Raw genomic sequence first — 12561 nt, forward strand, 5'->3', positions numbered from 1 at the left:
GGAGTTGTTTAACATGTAGAAGTAGAGGTCAGTTTCAATACCCACGAACTCAGCATCCCATTGGTTTTAGTAATTGATATTAGTTGAAATGAAAGTGACCTGTCCTGATATTTCCAAGAAGGATTCTTCACTTGGCTTCTTTGTGCTAAGTTATGATACAACCAATTGTTCCAACAAATATCTGTTTCTTAATCTTATCGTCTTAGGAAACAGCCATAATAAGCAACATAACTTCTTATGCAATAATTTATTTAATTAAATATCTTTTTATCTTCTCAATCACCTACCTGTGACCTGTCTACTAACCTTGAATTTGATAAAAAAAAAATAATAATAATTAAAAGCTGAAATTACAGGCAACATCTACCTACAAAAGCCACTAGAAGCTTCTCCAAAAAAAATAAAAGAAAAGATTGTTAGGTCAGGTCATTGGCTACCACCTCCACTGCACAAGCTCACCAAATCCATCAGGGTTGAATATAACACATCCAGGGAAAGATGGCCTAAGAACTTCCTAAATTCTGATGCACCATCAGAATCCAAATGAAGTTTTCGATCTTCAGCGAAACCATCATCCATAAGCAACCACCAGGAGATGCATCCTTGAGTATCGTCTGGGTCCACATGAGCCACCAGGCTAAGTGTTTCGCCCTGCTCCAGCTCAAAGGATAAGCATAGGAAGTCTCGGTTTGCCTTCATTCCCACCAAAAGAGCTTCCTCATGAAGCCAGCCAATGACTTGGCTTGCAGCCTGTTTCAAAAATACAACATTATTTCAACACCACAAAATAATTGCATGGTCACTGTGGGCTTGTTTGCTAATGTTTTTAAAAGGTGTTTTTTTTTTTTTGGTTGGGATGTGACATAAAAGTGAAAGTAGTTTTGATTGTTTTGTATGTTAGTTGTCTGTTAATGTTTTTGCTTTTTTGCTAAAAAACAAAAAGCAATCCTAAAAAGCATTAGGAAAGGGGCCCTATATGTCTTTATTTACATACATTAGACAAGCGTGCGTGTACTCATTGGTATGTCCATGCATGTGTGCACCTACTTTATCATGAGAAGTCTTACCTGTTGCAGAATTATCGTAGGAAGATCTGCCAAGTCACAGTCATATCTGTTCATAGAAGAACTTTCCCCCGAATTCCCTTTGAACTGGCCAACAACATTAGGAGCACCTTCCCCTTCTACGTTGATGCAATCATCATTCACCACCACCTTAGTCCGGAACTCTGTCTTAATGACATTTCTCACACGATCGTGGGATGATGTAGGGGCTTGGCAGCCTGCATGAAGGATGGACTGAGGAACCCTCATGAAGATTGTCCATGCGGATGTCCTAGAATGCCAAGTTGGATTACATATCAAATGGAGATAAGGGACCCTGCAAACCTACAGATATCAACTAAAATTTACTGAGAAAAATGTCCAATCATATAAAAATCAAAGATTCTGTTTTATACATGTTAAATGAGGAATAGGTCCATACCACATTTTCCAGCTCCATAAGAACTTTGTTGGAAAATATTCTATGACCCAGAGACATGCAGAAATGACCCAAAAGGCTGGACCCATCCTTTGCCCCTTGTGTAGATACTCGTGCACCAGTGTAAACGGGTCTATCCTTTGCTCTCATGAAAATATGCTCATGGAAAACCTGTTGCAGGTAGATTTCATAGCTAATACGATTGGGAAATCCCCACTTTTTCCTAGGGGTATCATGTTCTTCCTCTGGTAACTTCACTCCATCCAACGTGTCCAAAGGTAAAATTGCATTTTCTAAATTCTGGGGGGCTAAATTTTCAAGCATTTGATCTCCTTGACTAGATGGAGTAAGTGATATGAACACAGAGGTTCCTTGACCTATGCTCAATTGCAAATAATTTTCTCGTATACCAGTCACATTAACTCCTAAAGATGGGTTAAATGCTTCACGATTGACCAAATCAAACACCTGGACCACAAGAACCAGTGGGTAAACAACAGTAAAAAGAATATTAATGAAATACAAAATAAAAGATGTATGGGAAAAGAAAAAACCTGCTCATCAAAGATTGCTCGGTGAACTTCACGAACAAGCAAATGTGTTTCTTTAACATACTCATCATCACTTAAGGATTCTTTCTCACTTTCTCTTGAGTGATGGTCCATTGAGGGATGGGTTTTGGTTTTATAGGGTTCCCTCAGAGTATCATCCGAATGTCGACCAAGAAAGCAAAATTGAAGAGAGCGGCATGAATTTGGAGGTAAATTTATTGAAAGCATGCCAGCTGAGTCATGGTCAACACGAACAGTAGATAAAGATGATGGACGGAATACAGCTACTGGATCATACAGCGAATTGTCAAACAGATCAATTGTGAAGCCTTCACTTCCAGGAGCTGAAGCTGCCCCACGCTGCCGTTTAACTTTCCAGTTTTGCTGCAATCTATCCGCTTGTCAGGAAACGAGGCAGGGGATGTTTTAGCAGAACTAAACTTAAATGGGATAAGCATTTTCAACGCATTTATAGGAATGAGTAAGTTGAGAAAAGATCTTTTATTGTGGTACTATGTTATAGCAATATAAATCATTTTGTGAGTGTGCACAAAGAGAAAGAGATGCAGTCTCAAAGACTTCAAAATCATATAATGCTAGCCTCTAACACCAATTCTTTTTTTGTGTGGTAACCCTATAACTGCAAGCTAAACAAGGAAAAGTAGTTATAACCCCAGTTATCTCCAACTTGTGTTTCCAACTTTCCCGCAGTGTGATTTTAAAGCAATGTAGTGTAATTAGTTAATAAAATAAATGAGACAAAGCTACCTGATTAGTGCACCATAAAATCTTGCTTCCCTAGAAACCTGCTGTTCCAAAGTTTTGGCAGACTGCTTAAAATATTTACCAAGATGCTGCATCGGATACAAAAAAGAAGAAGAAGAGATTTTCAACAACTATCAGAGACATTATCAAGATGAACAAGCAATTTATTAACACATCATTTCGTTGGAGAGCAACTGTTAGCAAATCCTACATAAGTGACGATGGCCAAAATTACATCAGAACATTCACATGAATTGGAAGGATAGGAAGTAAAACATTAGTTTAGAAGTAAACAGAGAGAGAGTACCCGGAAGCATTGTAACTTGGTTGAGGCAGATACAGAAAGGTCAGACAGGATTTCATTTGGCAATGGCTTTGGCCTGGTCATACTGGCCACTGTTACTGCATCGTTAGCTTCCACCTATACATATTAATTTAAAAACAAATTACACATACAAAACAAGTCCACATTCATCTGTGATGATTAGTAAATTCTTTTTCCAATGGGTATTGCTCACAATGCTTGTGCGTCCATAACATAAGCCAACAAGTTTTTTATTTTTTATTTTATTTATTTTATTTTTTTATAAGTAACATAAATCCAAAGAGTTATCTCAAGCTTTTCACTTTGTGGCGTTGACTGGGTTCTCTGATTGGAAAATCTAAAATCCCAACCATCCATTTAGTTGCAAGGACAATGAAGGGCAAAAATAAACAACAGTACAGAATTTTAAGTTTGTAACATTTCTCTTTCCCCAGAGGGAGCTAAAGAGAAGTGATAAGTTCAACAAAGCAAAATAGTTTTTTTAGGCTCTATTGAGTCTTCAGTTTTCTAGAGTTTTCCAGATAAAAGATCTACTGGGCTCTGTCAACAGCTATGTTTGTAGCAATGCCACATGCTGTTCAATGACGATGTCCTGGTACATTAAACTAGAAACATCATGATTTATGCAAACTTATAAACAAAATTTAAACAGACCTAGATGGAGTTAAGTTAGAATTGCAAGCAACTGATCCAACAGAGATGGCTCTTGATGTCATTATAAGACAGCATGATATGAATCACAGGCGTTGTGACAGGGATTTCCCCCCTTTCACCTTCTTTAATTGAATGAAATGTTAATAAATTGTGGGGATAAACTCTAGAGTTTCGCCAATAATTCTGTTCATCTTGAACAAGCATCTCCAGTTTCTGGTGGATATTGTGATTTATTATTTATAGAACCTGTGTGTTGAATGGCTGTGTAATTTTCTTCTTCTTCTTTTTTCTTTCTTTATTTATTTTTATTATTACTTTGCCTGCGCCTGCGGGGGAGGGGTTGGGGGTGAAATTGGTGTGGCAGACTTGCTGCCCAACTTAATCCTTCCTTGGTTTTGGCTTTCTCATGACAAGGATTATTTAGTTGGTTTGAGGATGGAAAGTTTCGTCGTTCCCTTACTCATTATAGTTTTTATAAAGTTATCATGGTTATTAATCGAGGTTGATAGACCAGGTAAGCAATCACTGCACAATTTAAAGTTGCAAATAACCACTGATATGGTGTTGAAAAACCGACTAAGATGAACATCATAATCATTAGCATTCACCCATCTCGTGGTTGCTATGCAACAAAAGAATGCCGATCATGTCAAAGTTTCCAGATTGTTTGCAATTGGAACTTTACATCTAATGGTTCACCCCTAAATTCTTTCTTCAATTAAACAATATCAGAAACCTAACAGTTATCTCTAATATCTATAAACTTCACAACGCAATATGAAATTAGATTCGACTGTAAATGTTATATGCGTTACTCACGGTGTTAATGAGATCTATAATGACAGAGAGCTCCTGATGAGCCAACTGCAAATTCTCCACCATGCTCTGCCATTGCCACGGCGTCGAGCTCTCCTTCGAGCTCTTCTTCTGCTTTTTCTTATCGTCTTTCTCCACCGCCCATGCAAAGTCAATTCGCCGAATCAGCGAAAGCCGCTTCTCGTCATAATCTACATCTCTATGTAAAATACAAAAAAAAAAAAAAAAAACAAAACAAAACAAAAAACAAAAACAAAAACAAAAACAAAAAATGTAAAACCTTCCGTTTGGTAGCTGAGAAAACTGAGGAAAATAACTAAGAATTGAAATTTTATCAAAACTCTACTACTTCATTACTCGACTACGTTCCTTGGGGTTAATCTAATAACCTAAATCACTAAATAAACATGCAAACAAATTACACAAGCTCAAGAATACAATGCGCTTAATCCTTCTCTCTAGTAGCCAAAGGAAACTGAGGAAAAAGGAGTAAGTAAATTTTGAATTTTAAGCAAAACTTTGTTCTTTGGTTATATTTTCTTCTCCTACATTTTATCTAAAGCCAAACGGTGTTTAAGCAAGGGAAAAGAAGAACCGTACGGAGGGAAGCGTTCGGCGCCGTTTTCTTCAATGGCGTCCAAGCGCTTGACGGGAAGTTTGTCCAGAGAGACTTCCAGTTTCCCGTCCATCTTCTCTCAGCGATTTTCCTGGCAAATTTTGGAGAGGAACCTCGCAATTGATGCTTCACTCTTGAGCGAGTTTGGTACCTTGAAAGACCGATATATCCCTCAGAATTGAGAAATTGACGTGGATAAGGGCATGGGACGGATCGGGGTGGGTTTGGAAGTTTTTTTATACCCAACCCGCACCTAGTGGGTATTTTAAATTACACCCGAAACCCGGCTGTAATGAACAATATCCGCAGGGTCTCGAATTGTGCGGGGCGGGTTTTTTGTGTCTTTCTTTTGCAAAAGTGAGAGCAACCCCTTCAATCATTCTATAGAGAGAAGTAGATAGAAGAAAAAGGCAAAAGCAAGAAAATGAAGAAAAGAATGAGTAATGTTGAAGCAGTTTCTAGTACGATGAACTCAAGAGAATCCAAGCATCCAAGCTACGCCTTTTGTTGTTCATACTTTCTGTCAGACTTGCAAAACTAGAGCACGCGTTAAGAGGACGTGTCGGGTGTTGGCCGGTGGTTCCTCCTCTGATGCTTAAGTCAGTGTGTATGTAAACTCAGTATATGTTTTAGTGGTCGTCCTTTGTACCTTTGGACTCAGGTCTTTTATAGTTGATCATGCGGAGGTGGTCATGATGACCGAGCGGAGGATCCAGGATTTGGGCGTAACGGCTGGTAGAGTTAATATTCATGTCTCCTCTCTTTATGATTGGCAAGAGGCCGTTACATGTATTGATAGGATTCTGAGGATGGCGTGTATCTATCAGGAGTCTTTTAAGAGCATGATCATAACCGTTCCGATGATCTTGTTATGTGTGAGTTGTCCATATAGCTAAATTGTATCCTGATTGTGATAGATGCATCTGGATGTTAAGTGTAGGAGATTCATTGTGACACAATATTCGGTTTTTGGCCGTCCGAGAGTGTAAGAGACGACTCCGTATCCATTGCTTTGTGCTGGGTTGCATTCATAGAGCCCATTTGGATGTATCGGGCTTTCTTGGGTCGTTGGGCCTTTGACCCGCGGGTTCGAGTGATGAGTTTATGTGTAACACTTGGGTTGTTGGGCCTTTTGACTTGCGGGTTTGAGTGATGGGTTTTCTGTGTAACAGTTACCCTCCAAATTCCTTCTGCCGAGACTTTGGGAGGAGAGAATTCAAACTCTCGATCTTCTTATAGTGTTCGTTTCTCGAGGGTAAATTATTTAAGTGCTTTCCCTACTCGGTTCCCTGTAGCCGTTGCTAACCATTTATGGAACCTAACACTTGCACGTTTCGGATATTCCGAGATTTGTTGCAATCTTACGATTTTTCAAATCTTTTGTCTCTATCCACGTAAATGCGCTGTCGTTTGTCCACGTGTTCTTCTAGACGTGGTTCGAAAATTGACGAAACAGGTGTCGATTTGTGAACGGTGCCTTTGGTTGCGTTTTTTGAAGGGAAAGATGGCTCGAGTCTCTTTAGTTCAGGCGTGACTGCAGGCTCATGATGCCCCTATATTAAATACCCTGCGCCTTGTCCGAGGTTTCCGATTCTATAAAGATTTCGCCGTCAACCTTCATTGCTTAAGCCTTATAAATCTCCATCCATCTTTCGAGAGCTTAGTGCATTTTGATTTTTCCAGTGATCATGTCTTCCTAAAAACTTCCAGCACAGGTTGACGAGATCGTCGATGAGCAGTCAGAGGAGATTCCTCTGACTCACCGTTCAGGTGGCTCTTCCGCCAGAGTACGTCCAGTTGGTGAAGCGTCTCCTTCATCCTTGCACCTGGACTTCCCACGTTGGCAAAGATCTTATTTCTCGGTGGAGGATGAGAGGGTGCTCCACCACAACTACGACATTCCCTTGTCGGTTTCTCTACATTTTTTCATATGGCTCCACCTGAATAGTCGACGGTCCTGAAGATATATGTGTTCATAAACGTATGTTCATGGCAGGGGTTCGCCTACCCTTTTCTCCCATGGTGAGAGAAATGTTATTTTTCTTGGGAGTGGTTCCTATACAACTGATGCCAAACGGTTGGCGTTATTTCATGGCTACGCTTCTGCTGTAGCCTTCTGTATTTCTGGGGAAGATCCTATTGATCCTCGAATTTTTGAACATATATGGGCTTCATTTTTATCTTACTTCTGAGACGGTTACCTTCATGGTTCGCAGGAAGAACCAATTTATCGAGCTTGAGAAGATATACTCCAACAACAAGCATTGGACAGAGCAGTTCTTTTACATATCCGGAGTTTGGGAGGCGTCGACGTCCGAGATTCTACCTCTGCAACATTCTATTCCCCGAGAGTGGGGGGTCTCCCGAGAGAGCTGTAAGTGTTCTCGGTTCTTCCTTTCTTCTTCTTTGTCCTGCTTTACACGTCCTTATTTCCTTTTCCTTGGCAGGGAAGGAATGCCCTGCGCTAAACCCGGAGCAGCAAGGCCGAGTTGATTACATCCTCGAGTATTCTCAGCTTCCCAAGAATGCGAATCAGATGCTTTTCAGTAACATCATTACTGATTCCGCTCTTCATGAATGTCTGGGGTACCTGATTTTAGAGGACAAGGCTGTCTAGGATTGTCAGGGGAATCCTAAGAGACCAAATCCAACTAGCGACAAAATGGTTCCGAAGTCGCCTGCTCGGCCCCCAAGCAAAAAGAGTCGAGCACACAAGAATGTCTCCTCTTCGGGAAAGCCAGCTACAGCCGCGGTGCCTATTTCCAGAGATTCAGATTTGGCTTCTAAGCCATCACATCTCCATGTTCAGGGCCAGGTTTCATCAGTCTCGGTATCCACAATGGACCCGTCGGTGTCCAAGAGAAAGGCTGATAAAGGTAAAGCGCCCTTGGAGCCCCTCTCGAAGAAAGGGCGTGTGGACAAATTAAGGGATCTCCTGGACGTGTTGTCCTTTGTTGGGTCTGATTTCGTACCAAAAACTTTCGGTCCTCATGGTGGCTCGAACGAGGCTTCAGAGCTCGTTTCTATAGCGGAAGTTGCTCCTCTCCATATAGTTTCCTTGGATGCGCGACCTCTAGAGTTGAGAGAGCCAGTGGCCACTCAATGTGAGACCCGCACTACGTCTCCTCCCGAGGATAGGCTTGTAAACCCCTCGGCTGAACCATCCAATCAGGTAGAAAGAGTTTTAGAAAGAATTGATACAAAGAGTTTTAGAAAGGCCAGCGGGAGTATGCTGATGAGAGAGCCACTTTTCGAGATTTAGTTCAAAAGATAAGTAATCGGCAAGAGGCCTCTGGTTCTCAGGATCCTAATTCTGAGGTGGAGAGTCTTCGCCGTCTGTTGGCAGAGAAGGAGAACGAGCTCTTTGAGAGCAACCTAAGGCTTAGTGAGTCAAAGTTAGCCAATGCTCATCTTCAGACGCGTCTAGAAGTTGCCGACTGGAGGGGCCAAGAGTTGGCGAAACATGTTACGGAAGCAGAGTCCACAGCTGCCCAATCGGTTGCGGAAAATGTGAAAATCGCAGAGGAGCTTTCTGAGATTCAGGTTTCCGAAGAGGCCTTTCAAAAACTTTTCGAGACACTTGAGGCTCAATTATCCCAAGCAGAAGATGCTTGTGAGAAGCTTGTAGGTGATTTGGGAGCTTCCCAGGCCAAGTGTGATCAATTTCGCCAAGGGTACCAATACTGGAAAGCTAAAGCGGTTCGTTATCTTGGGGAGCTGTCATTTGTTCCCTGGCTTCAGGATTTATTGTGGGCCCGCGGATTTCATTGGGGTTTTGAGAATCATCGATACCTGACCATCCGTAGAGATCAGTTTGGCACTAACCCTGCCACAGTTGAGTCGAACTTCTTTGAGGTGTCTGCTGCTGCTGTTGAGGAAATGGTTGAAGCAAGCAGAGAGTTGATTCCTGATGCTTCGGAAGTCAATATGCATGGGTTCCACTCGGAAGCAAACTTACCCCCCGAGCCTTTTGGTCTCAAGATTGTCATAGATGATGATGCTGATGCTGATGATGTGGGAGCGGCTCCCTAGACTTAAAACCTTTTTTTTTTTTGCTTTGTGCATATTTGAATTGTCTTTGGACTTCTAGTGTTTCTAGATGCTTTGAATGCTTTTTGATCTTTGGATGCCTTTTGATATTTCCGGGTGCTTTTGAATGTCTTTGTTGTTGTATTCTATGGTCGGGTGTTCTTCCACCCATGCCCGATGATTAAAATGTATTTTTAAACCCCGGTCATTAAATTTTTCGTAAGCCTTTTGGTATCTGTGTTTTCAAATTTCAGAGATCATCATTATTATACACGATCTTCCATGGTGGTACACGTGGTGCGTCGCCATTTGGATTTCCTAGGGGACTCTGCGCGGGACGTCTCTTCATATTTAAAGGTAACCTTTCATTTTCCAAGGGCTTGCGTACTATAAATATCCCTTTGGATGTAAGGTATTTTCATTCAACTGACTTCGATTTTTCTTTCTCTTTCATTTCTTTCTTCGTGGCTTCTACGTCTTCATCTGGGAGTTTGGCGGAGACAAAGTCATCTGCTGCTTCTGCCTCCCTTTCTCTTCTTAGGGGTATGGCTTTTTCATCCCGTTTACCAACTGAGTGGCTTCATTCTTGTGCCCCTCATGGTTTTGAGGCAGAAGTTGCCGAACTACGTTTGCTGTTGGAGGCACGGGAACAGTGCTTAGTGGACCATTCTAATCAGTTGGCGAAGTTGATTGCCGATATTGAAGTGAAGGACTATCAGATAGCGTGGAAAGATCGGCAGTTGGAGTCACGAGACCAGCAGATCGTGGATCTCGAGGCTTATCTCGTTAGCATTCACGAGAAAAGATGGGAGAAAGCCTTCGAATTTTACTCTGCCACTTGGTTGTTTATGAAGGAGGAGGAGAAGTGCGAGAGACTTCACAGAAAATACCGGCTTTGGAAGGCTAAGGCTCTTGAGAAAAATAGTCTGTCCAATGAAGGTCACCGACAGGAGCCTTTGATATAAACGGCAATGACTCTTCTAGGGCCTTAAATTTCTTATTCATCATATTCCTGGGTGATTGCCCAAATGTGATTCTTTGTACAACGTCTCTTTGGACGTAGAGTACTAGATCGAGCCTGGATGCGATGCTTTTGATGTAGTTGGATAAACAAGTAGCCGAGTGTCTGTTGTTGCTTTTTATGTAATTGTTTTGACTTGATCTTTTTGTGGCTGTTGTAATTGAATCTTCCTGTAATGTAAAAATCTTCAATGAAACGTTTACCTTAAATTCCTTTGTTGTGTTGCTCTCTGCTTTTCTGGCATGATTTTCGCTAAAGTTGTGCGATGAATCCTCTTCTTGGCTTTGTTTGTTTGTTTTGCCATGCTTGAATATCTGTATTAATGAATCCTCGGTATTCGTGGTTGGATTTTGTTAAGGGTTTGTTCCCTTGTTTTTTAGACGAGAGATTTTTTTTTTCGTTAAGGGTTTACTCCCTTGTTTCCGAGGCGAGAGATTTTTTTGTTAAGGGTTTACTCCCTTGTTCCCGACGCGGGAGATTTTTTTTGTTAAGGGTTTAATCACTTGTTCCCGAGGCGGGAGATTTTTTTCGTTAAGGGTTTACTCCCTTGTTTCCGAGGCAAGGGATTTTTTTTGTTAAGGATTTACTCCCTTGTTCCCGAGGCGGGAGATTTTTTTTCTTTAAGGGTTTAGTCCATTGTTCCCGAGGCTGGAGATTTTTTTTGTTAAGGGTTTACTCCCTTGTTCCCGGGGCGGGAGATTTTTTTTGTTAAGGGTTTACTCCCTTGTTTCTGAGGCGAGAGATTTTTTTTTCGTTAAGGGTTTACACCCTTGTTTACGAGGCGAGGGATTTTTGTTTTCATTAAGGGTTTACTCCCTTATTCCTGAGGCTACTGCAAGACAGGGAATTTGTCACCGGACCCGATGGTCGTTTTGACCAAGGGTTCTCCAACACTCAAATGAGTCTTCATGAATAGATTTTTATATTGAAATATTCAGGAATTGCATGAAATAAATATAATGGGAAAATTATTGATAGTATTTTTTCAGATGATCGGCATTCCAGGGCCTCGACAGTGGCTTTCCTTTCGCATCCTGTAGGTAATAGGCTCCTTGTCAATGACTTCGAATGACTTTGTACAGTCCTTCCCATGTTGGTCCGAGTTTCCTTGTCGCTGGGTCCCGGGTGGCTATGCTAACCTTTCGGAGGACCCAATCCCCAGTCTTGAACTGTCTCGACTTGACTTTTTTATTGAAATATCTGGTTGTTCTTTGTTAATAGGCTGCCATCATCGTCTGAGCATTATCCCTCTTCTCTTGGAGCAAATCCAAGCTTAACTTTATTCCTTCTTCGTTCATCTCAGGGTTATAATGCTTCACTCGGAAGCTAATCGAATCGATTTCTACCGGGATGACTGCCTCGGATCCAAATGCCAGAGAGAAAGGGTTTCTCCAGTCGGCGTTCAGATGGTCGTTCTGTATGACCATAGCACTTTTGGAAGGATTTCTACCCATGCTCCTTTCTTGTCTTTGAGCTTCTTCTTCAGAGTTTTCATCAGAGTTTTGTTTGTCACCTCTACCTGACAGTTGGCCTGAGGGTGTCCAGGAGACGAGAAGTAGTTTCTGATATGAAGCTTGGCACACTATCTTCAAAAAGGTTCACAATCGAATTGTTTGCCGTTGTTGGTTACAAAAGCATGCGGGATGGCGTACTGACAAACGACTGCTTTCCAGATAAAATTCCTTATGTTCCCAGTGGTTATAGTGGCTAACGCCTCGGCTTCTGCCCACTTAGTAAAATAATCAACAGCGACCACGACAAACCGACACCCTTCTTTTCCTGTTGGAAGTGGGCCCACTAAGTCGACCCCCCATTGTGTGAAGGGCCATGGGCCCGAAACTGGGCTTAATTCTTCGAGCGGATTGGCTAATATTCTATCAAACTGTTGGCATTTGTCGCAATGTTTTATCATTTCATGGGAATGTCGGTTCATTCTTGGCCAGTAATACCCTGCTCAGATAGCTTTGTGAGCTAACATTCTTCCTCTGGAGTGGTTGCCGTATACCCCTTCGTGAATTTCTCTGAGTACGTATGCGGCTTCATCCTTTGATAGGCACTTGAGTAGAAGGAGGGTGTAACCCCTCTGGTACAAGACCCCGTCAACTTATGTGTAGCATGCTGCTTGGATGCGAATCTTTCGTGTTAACTTGTTATCGGATGGTAGCTTGCCCTCCTTGAGAAATTGTAGTATATCGTGGACCCATTCTGGACATTGCTCCCTCTCTTCAATGCACGCCACTTGGTTTGCTTGGGCAATCGAGGGTTCGGTTAGCTCCTGAATTGGGTGATCAATCGCTATGAT

The 12561-nt window shown here is 41.8% G+C and overlaps 1 protein-coding gene across 1 annotated transcript; it reads right to left on the bottom strand.

Moving 5' to 3' along the window:
• Positions 1-219: 219 nt before the first annotated feature.
• Positions 220-5356, bottom strand: LOC132165360 (mediator of RNA polymerase II transcription subunit 17). The gene is made up of 8 exons (XM_059575883.1): positions 5194-5356; positions 4597-4792; positions 3106-3219; positions 2802-2887; positions 2037-2424; positions 1486-1950; positions 1068-1388; positions 220-750 (listed from the first exon to the last, which is right to left on the bottom strand). Exons 1-8 carry the CDS (start codon positions 5280-5282, stop codon positions 427-429), a joined length of 1983 nt encoding a protein of 660 aa, XP_059431866.1. The 5' UTR covers positions 5283-5356; the 3' UTR covers positions 220-426.
• Positions 5357-12561: the final 7205 nt, after the last annotated feature.

This window comes from Corylus avellana, chromosome ca11 (assembly GCF_901000735.1).
Source record: "Corylus avellana chromosome ca11, CavTom2PMs-1.0".
NCBI classification, from domain to species: domain Eukaryota; kingdom Viridiplantae; phylum Streptophyta; class Magnoliopsida; order Fagales; family Betulaceae; genus Corylus; species Corylus avellana.

What these genes read in the sequence shown, in the direction of transcription:
- LOC132165360 (XM_059575883.1), bottom strand. Translation starts at nt 5,282, where the DNA reads ATGGACGGGAAACTGGAAGTCTCTCTGGACAAACTTCCCGTCAAGCGC. An exon ending in CCAAGTTACAATGCTTCCGG is followed by an intron (nt 2,888 to 3,105) that starts GTACTCTCTCTC and finishes TATCCGATGCAG; the next exon opens with CATCTTGGTAAATATTTTAA. An exon ending in TTTTATGGTGCACTAATCAG is followed by an intron (nt 2,425 to 2,801) that starts GTAGCTTTGTCT and finishes ACAAGCGGATAG; the next exon opens with ATTGCAGCAAAACTGGAAAG.